The following is a 9022-nucleotide window of genomic DNA, read 5'->3' as shown; positions in this document are numbered from 1 at the left end:
AGCGGATATAGCGGATATCGTCCTCTTTTGGAAGGCCAAACAAAGTAGTTTCGCTTTCACAACGAAGCACACGACATGGCGGCGGCAACAACAATTAAAAGAATAAAAGTTACGCCTTCTTTCTTCGCGTGAACATTTGGGCGGCGTTATGCAAATCTTCCCACATCGTGACGTAGACATGTGGGGGCGTGTTAGAACGAGGCGTTTTAGGTAGGCGTGGCTGACTCTTAACTTTTATAAAGAATATCTCTTTGGATTTTAGTCTTTGCAACTTTACAGATCTTCTTTATGCACCAAGAGCTTGTAACACTCCAAAGAGAAAGGAAAAATTGAAATCGCATCATATGACCCCTTTAAAATATACACTATACCGGTCAAAAGTTTGGGAAATATAAATCTTTTCTAACAATATAAATCTTTGCTATCACTTCTTATCAATTTAACACATCCTTACTGAATAAAAGTTTTAATTTCTTTCAAAAAAAGAACGAATAAAAATGGACTGACCCTAAACTTTCGAACTGTTGTGTATATTGTTAGAAAAGATTTCTATTTTAAATAAATGCTCTTCTTTTAAACTTTTTATTCATCAAAGAATCCTGAAAAAAAGTATTACAGGTTCCAAAAAAAATATTAAGCAGCATAACAGTTTCCAGCACTGACAATAATCAGCATATTAGAATGATTTCTGAAGGATCATGTGACACTGAAGACTGGAGTAATGGCTGATGGAAATTCAGCTTTGCATCACAGGAATAAATTACAGTTGAATGTATATCAAAATAGAAAAATGTTATTTTACATCATAATAATATTTCACAATATTACATTTTTCCTGTATTTTTGATAAAATAAAAGCAGCCTTGATGAGAAGAAGAAAGTCCTGTAAAAAACATTAAAAATCGTTCTGATCCCAAACTTTTGACCGGTAGTGTATATATTTTACTTTTTTTAATCTATATGGGCACAGCCCTAAAAAGTATTATAGAGATGAATATAGATAATGATTTGTATTCATTTGAAAAGCCCACACTGGCTACTCTTCATGGCCTTGTGCAATAATGCTTGTAAATAGATTACACAAGTCAATTCAGTATAGTTCACAAGTTCAAAATAATTCTACAATTCCCTCAAAGCTCAGTCGGTTAGTTTAAGCTCTGGAGACAATATTATCATGTTTTCTCGTGCCAATTGTTAGGATGCTGAAACTTCAAATTATTATAATGCATATAAAAAGCCAAGGAGGTGTTTAAATAACCTTAGCTGCAATGAAACATGCCTAATATCCATGTCCATTAGACCTTCACAGACCATTACTTTGAAACAAAGTTTATGAAGAGACTGTAAAAATGATGCAGAGTAAAGTTTCTCTGCCTCTCAGAGGAGGGTTTACGGTCATATTAAAATTCCTGCAATTATTTCTCACTGTTTATTTTTCGGTCAGCTGTAAGGCCACTAGGGTAATCACTGCCGTTAAGGGCAGCATTTATTACAAAATAATTATCATAACGCAGCAATCTGCTAACAGTCCTTTAGAGAAGGTGTGATATTTATCTTGCAGAAATGAAGGGGTTCACATAAAACAACAGACGCTGTAGTCTATTATTAACTGCACAGTCATCAGTATGCTAAGAGTTATTTTTAGTCATGTATATTGTTTTCCTTGGCTGTGAGGTCTTAAAGGAACAGTTCACCCAGAAATAAAAGTTATGGTCATTTACTTTCTTCAATGGATCACAAACGGAGAACTGAAGAATCTTCATGCAGCTCTTTTCCATTCAATCATAGTGACCACGTCTGTCAAGCTCCAAAAATGACAAGAACACCATAAAAACAGTCCAAACAACGTCTTATGAAGTCATTCAACAGATTTATGCGCGGAACAGAACAAAGTCTTTCTTCACTGAAAATATTTGCTGTCACATTTTAATTCAAATATGGAACCTTTAAATGTATCACATCAAAGCAAAATATCTCTTGGTGCCATATTTGATTTGAAAGCAATGGTTAATCAGTGAATAATGACTTGGATTGTGGAGAAAAATAACAGTAAAAGATGGTTATATAAATATGGCACAAAAAAGTTCAGCCAAGTAAAATAAGAACAAAATGGCTATTTGTAACATTTGTGGATTGCAAATATGCCTACTTATAATCAAAGACAGTCCATCATGTTAATTAGGGCTTTTGGACCCGAAAATAAAATGAAATGAAATAGTACAAACAACTTGTGCACCATTTTCTGAAATCACTCAACAGATTCACAAGAGGAACAGAACAAATAATAAAATAAAAAAGTAAAATAAAATTAAAAATTATGAAATTAAAACATAATAAAATTAAATTAAATTAAAAATAATACAATTAAAACATAATAAAATAAAAATAATTAAATTAAAACATAATAATAAAAAACAATATAAAATAAAATAAAAATAGTCCAAACTTGTTCACTATATCCCAAGTTTTCTGAAATCATTCAACAGATTTATATGAGGAACAGAACAAAGTCTTTATTCATGGAAAATCTTTGCTGTCGCTTTTTAAATCAAACATGGAAACTTCATTGGTTTTCACGTTTCTTGCCGCCATATTTGATTTTAGAGCAATGGTTAATCAATGAATAATGACTTGAATTATGAAGAAAAATAACAGTTTGGAACAAAACTCTTTATATAAATATGACACAAAAAGTTCAGGCACTTTCAACCAAGTAAACTAAGAACAAAACCATAACTTTTGAGGAACCAAGACAATTTCAGGGCTTTTGGACCTGGCGATTAGGTTAAGGTAACGGAATAAACCTCTAACACACAATCACAAACATTTCTTCAGTCCTGAGATGTCCAGCATTTAGCTCCAAAGCATCCTCGACAGCTTTGTGAACATTTTCTCATTTGCTTCTGAGATGCTTTCCGAACAGTCTTCCGGAGGCGATCCGAGATAAGAAGCTAATAATCCCAGACAGAGCTCATTTTCTTGCATCAGAGCTTTCTTTCAGTGGGTTTTCAGTACGTGCAGGTGCTTTTGTTCCGATTTTAACACTAAATCTCACTGGAACCGCTAATGACATTTCATCACGGCTTCATTCATCCCGTAACGACCTTCCGAAACACCACAAAGCGGCAGATTTTCTCCGGGAGAATTTTAAATGAAGGGAACAAACAACTAATACTTCAAGTAAAGCATGAAGACAAAATTGAAAGCAACAAAGCTGGAAAATTAGGAAAAGCAAAAGGAAAATGTCTGGGGTATATTATAGAGCGGAGAAAACAAACAAAACAAAAAAACATAATGAAAGCTGTCTAAACTATATTCCACTGTTTAGTTGGAAGTTAGTTAGGAAGAATAAATAGCCCCTTTTAGGATTATGGGCTCCTGGTGTTGGTTCTAATGGAATCTTCTTGACCTTTGACCTCATCTGCAGCAAGTGTGACTATATCAGACATATATCAGACTATATCAGACATCCAGCGCTGAAGATGATCCAGTCACTGAGACAGACTCTTGAGCACAAGCCAGCGTGTGTCATTCGGCCCACTTCAGTCGATGTCATTCTCTGAGGGCCTTTTTTCATCTGGATTGGCCAGAATCTCTTTCCCAGAATGCCTGAGGCTCATTGTGCCGGGGCGTCTGTGAACGTGTCAATACCATGATGGTCCAGCAGTGCTTGCAGAAGGGCATTCTCGCTCTCGAGCTCCTCTAACTGAAAGCAACAACACGGAAAATGATTATTAATTCTGAAAATGTAGAGGCAAATGTTTTAGATGTGCACATTTATGCATTTGCCAGATGCTTTTATCCAACACGACTTACATTGCATTGAAGCTATACATTTTTACAAATATAAAATAAAATAAAATAAAATAAAATAAAATAAAATAAAATAAACATTGTGCCATTTCTAATGCATACTCTACTGCTTGATCTACAGGAAGGAATAAAATAAAGTTAAATTAAATAATATAAATAAAATAATAAAATAAAATAGTATAAAACAAGATCAAATAAATTAGTGTGAAACAAAATAAAAGTAGCATAAAATAAAATAATAATTAAAAAATAAAAATAAATGAGTATACAATAGTATAAAAACTAAAATAAAAACAAAAAATAAAATAAAAACAATAAAATTAAATTAAATAGTATAAAATAAAAAAATATTATAAAAAATTAATTCAAATATTATTAATAAAATATTATAAATTACATTAAATGAAATTAAATCACTGGAGATATTACATCCTTGTGGGGGATTTTTTTGCACTCTTTGTCACCGTCTTTTGGTGCTGTGGGTCAGGCTAATATGTGAAGATCGTGGGTTTCTAGTAAAGGAGAGATTTGAGTCTGTGAATGAAATTGTGTGTGAAATAGTACTGAATGAATGAGTATGATTATTGAATGAGTGTGTCTATTTGGAGAGTGGGTTTTGTTCATATGATCTCAAATGCAATTATGTATTGAGCAAAAATAAAATAACTTTAACCTAAGATCAAGTTGAAAAGTTAGTAAAACGTTTAATTGTCCCATTCCATTGAAATGCATTAAATAAAATGTAATGCACATCAATAATGCTTATTTTAATGGCTCGTTGATGTCAAAACATGTATATGCATGTTTATTTAGGCCAGACATATATGTAACCAGGGGTTCCTGTTCCATCATGCGTTCCTTGGTCTGAAAATGGTTTGAAGACCCTTCATAAAATGTTGAAATATTATCTAAAATCTCTATATAGAAAGTAAAATGTTCAGATTAGATTTCAAGGAGAACAGATAGTATTTCGCTTGCTTTTTTGAAAAACATTTTTTTATTAAGTAGGCGTAATCTAACATTATGATGTCAACCATGAGCTCATTAACATATGCCCGCCCACATTTCAGCCCACTGATGAACAACAATATAACTTCACATGTGAAGAGGTTAACCCATCACAGAAGCTCATTTGCATGTAGTCTTAACGGCACAGTAGCATAAACAGCCTGTTGAATTCTAAGGATCATCAAATGGAAAAAACTAATTGTGGCTGTATTTGGTGAAAAAAAAATTAAGCGGACTTGAGGAATATAGTCCCTAGGAAAGAGATTTTTAAAGGGGTCATATGATGCGATTTCAAGTTTTCCTTTCTCTTTGGAGTGTTACAAGCTGTTCGTGAATAGATAAGATCCCGTTACACCAAATACACAAAATAATGATCTTTAAAAAAGCATCATATGACCCCTTTAAGAAAATGTTGATTCAGTGTAAAATAATGAATGTCAATGCAAAGAATAGGGGATTACATGACAAGGTTAGTGACAAATTGCAACTAAGCTTGCTAAATGTGATGTTAAAGGGGTCATATGATGTTGCTAAAAAGAACATGGTACTTTTACTTGAGTATATTTTTTCAGTACTCTTTCCACCACTGCTCTTAACTTTTATAAAGAATATCTCTTTGGATTTGAGACTTTAGTCTTTGCAACTTTACAGATCTTCTTTATGCACCAAGAGCTTGTAACACTTCAAAGAGAAAGGAAAAATTGAAATCGCATCATATGACCCCTTTAAGAGCTTCATACCTGCTGTCTGAGCAGCTCATTGTCCATCTGCACTCTCTCCACTCCGCTCAAACTCTCCTGCAGCCACTGGTTATGTTGCTTCAGCTCGCCAATGTAATCACACGCCTTTGACAAGATCCCACCTTTACTCTGGAGGAACAAGAAATGCAATGCATTTAAGAGAGAGATGCAGTTTCAAAGCATCTATTGTAAAAGAACAGGTCAATTCTAAGGTCAGATCTTCATTTAGGTGACAAAAGCATCATGCAGCTCACCCCACCAATCTTGGTGCCGTCTATGCTGCAGTCTGGGATGATTTTTGAGAGCGCCACAATCCAGTTGTTGATTTTGTCTCGCCGTCGCCTTTCAACTGCACATCAACAACAAGAACGATCAGAGGCTAAATCTAGGCCATATTGTCTAAATTGCAATACATGTTCAGTCCATCAACGCTCTACTGGCCTCTACAGGAGGATTTACATCAATGCCTGCTGAGATTCGTTCTTCAGTATCAATATCTTTGGAGTGGACACGGAATGAGTTATCCAGGTCCTGATACTTTGCTTTCATTTACAAAGACTAGATTATGATAATTCACTGACCTTCATTATGTTGTGCTCTTCTCCTCTCGTCTCTAGGAGTGCGCAGCGGACTGTCCATTTTCCTACAGTAATAATGGGAAAAAAATGAAATAATATGCAATATTTCATATATTTCTTCACTTCAATATCTCAGTGATCTGCAACCTTCAAAACTTAAAAATAAACTACTAAAAAAAACATAAAATCACAAATAAAGAACAAATACTAAACAAAATAAAATGGAATAAAATATAAAAATCATTATTTGATATGTCTTAGCTTCAATATCTCAATGTAGGTATTTTACAAGGCTTGCAATCTTATCTTTACAAAACATAATATATTCAAATCCCCCAAAAAAACAACAACAAAAACTAAACCAAAAAAAGAAACAACAAACAAACAAATGAACAAAGATAAAATAAAACAATAAATAAATAAACATATTACAAAAAATACATAAAAACAAATACTAAATAAAATCAAATTTAGCTGCCTTTTAGTAAAGTTAATTTTATTAAAGATTACAAATCTATCTCTATCTCTAAAGCTACAATGTACCAGTGGCACGAAATGGAATTGCAACCTATTTTGTCTGAGTGGCCTGAATGGACAGAGGACATAATAATATTGTCTCAAGCAATGGCATGAGTTTGGGATTGGATTATCTTCTAAACAATGGAAAACAAGCATGTTTGAGTGTCTGAAACGTGATCGGAAATGGTCATTATTATATTAGTAGATATTTGTATATGATTTTATACAAATTTGATTTTATTCATTCATATACTGTATGTCAGACTATTATTTTAATAATCTGATTAATGCCATGTATTTATTATGTTGCAATTCCTAATGAAGTTACTGGCCGAATATTTACTCAACAAAGTCGATTATTACTCACATTAGGCATTTGTTAAGTGTTCATTTTGTGGCACAGAAATAACACTCTTTACATTTAATAGACAGTTTTGCATTTCTTCAAATTTATTTTGGTTTAAGGGGATGTAAAAGATCTTCTCACCAGTTAAAAAAATTTATTAAAAAACATTAAATAAAAATTTAAATTAAATTAAATTAAAAAACATTTCACATTTCTGTAACTTGAGACTTGTCTGCAATTTAGTACGTTTTCAAATAAAAAAACAACAACAAAAACTAAACCTCTAAAGAAAGAAAGAAAGAATGAATGAACGAAAGAAAACTAAACAAAGATCAAATAAAATAATAAATAAATAAAATAACAACATTTTTTAAATACATGAATAAATACACAAAAACCACAAATAAATAACAAACACAAAATAAAATAAAATAAGCCACTTTCATTTAAGACTTGGCTGCGATTTAGTAAATTATAGATAGTTTTTAGATAGATAGATATCTAGATAGATAGATTACAAATCTATCTCTAAAGCTATTATTTAAAATGTACTGCTTTGAGAAATAATAATAATAATAAAGTAAATTTTATTGAAAATTACAAAGCTCTATCTCTAAAGCTATGGTTTAAAATGTAATATTTATATTTAATCTAATATTATATTTTATTTTATTTCAGTGGCTACTAACAGAAATAAAATAAGTTGAAGTATTAAAATTACTAAAACTAAAACTGAAATAAAATTAATTAAAGCTATATAGAAATAAGTACTGAAAATATAAAAATGTAAGTGAATTTAAAATATTAATAAACACTTCAATAGCACATAAACACTAAAACAACACTGGTTCTATGCATCTGAGTGATCGTTATTTTATTCTGAACACAAGCCACACTCTCTAACTACAGTGGATCTAATGACCACAAATGAAGGATTTGGAATTCTAATGGAAGAAAGTAAGATTAGGACTCTTGTGCAATTCCTTATGCTGCAGATTTCGCATGAGCTGCAAAAGCTGTATGTGTCCTAAAGAAGGCAATAATCAAACAAGAACGACTGAAACAAACACCTCTGACCCGTGATTCTTCAGCTAGATATCTCTACTGAGCCTATTTTGCAGGATAAGGATGTTGCAACAGCACAAACGTGCGAGCATCACCCATTTTCACCACACTTCTGCGGTGTAAAAACAGCACCTTCAAAAGGAAGCACAACAAACCACGCTCTCCTATGAATTATGACTGAATTTGAGCACATGATCCTGTCAGAATCCAGAATCATGACAAACAGCCCTGTTTTCACATAGATTTGCCGATGTGCTAGTGGGATCCCAAGGTTAAATTGAGAGCAAGGCACACAAAAAAACATGCAACAGTGCAACATAAAAGCTTGCAGACAATCACTCCCTGAGTAAATCCCATCACAAGTTCAGAAGACAAACCCCCGACGCTGAATTATTTGACCTATAAATGTATAAATGTAATGAATTTTAAATGAATGTAGTGGGTTTAAAAACAAGTTACGCTTTATTGGACAACACCTGTGGCGTGCTCTAAATGCAGTTTTTGTACTCACACAGTGTACATATGTGTGCGTGGAGCTATAGTCTGCTGAGAGGCAGAATGCAGAACATCTGAAGGAGTCATCATCACGTAGAACTGACCTAAATGAGAGAGACGACAGATGTTGTATTGCTCCATACTAAATTCAAATCATATTTACCGCTGCTGCTGAAAATTCAGCATTGCATCACAGGAATAAATTACATGTTAAAAATATATATTCAACTAGAAAAGAGTTATTTTAAATTGTATTAATATTTCACAATTTTACTGTTTTTACTTCTGATCAAATAAATGCAGTATTAAACACAAGAGACTTCTTTAAAAACCTATTTATTATACAAATTTATTTAAAAAAATACTAATTATTCTAAAATAATTCCAAAATTTTTATGTAAATTAATAATGTAATGTGAATTATATATATATATATATATATATATATATATATGTGT

The 9022-nt window shown here is 32.2% G+C and overlaps 1 protein-coding gene across 3 annotated transcripts in view; it reads right to left on the bottom strand.

Moving 5' to 3' along the window:
- Positions 1-2541: 2541 nt before the first annotated feature.
- Positions 2542-9022, bottom strand: part of usf2l (upstream transcription factor 2, c-fos interacting-like) — a 12636-nt gene continuing 6155 nt past the window's right edge. For all 3 annotated transcript variants that reach the window (XM_016464324.1, XM_016464325.1, XM_016464326.1), the window contains 5 exons: positions 8581-8668; positions 6143-6204; positions 5816-5910; positions 5562-5690; positions 2542-3706 (listed from right to left, as the gene is read on the bottom strand). In XM_016464324.1, coding sequence (XP_016319810.1) covers positions 3617-3706; positions 5562-5690; positions 5816-5910; positions 6143-6204; positions 8581-8668 — 464 coding nt within the window. In that variant the 3' untranslated portion in view covers positions 2542-3616. The remainder of the gene's footprint in view (positions 3707-5561; positions 5691-5815; positions 5911-6142; positions 6205-8580; positions 8669-9022) is intronic.

Source organism: Sinocyclocheilus anshuiensis, unplaced genomic scaffold (assembly GCF_001515605.1).
Source record: "Sinocyclocheilus anshuiensis isolate Anshui unplaced genomic scaffold, SAMN03320099.WGS_v1.1 scaffold552, whole genome shotgun sequence".
Lineage (NCBI taxonomy): Eukaryota > Metazoa > Chordata > Actinopteri > Cypriniformes > Cyprinidae > Sinocyclocheilus > Sinocyclocheilus anshuiensis.
Note: the sequence above shows the minus strand (reverse complement) of the source record. Positions and strands in the feature narration are given on the sequence as shown.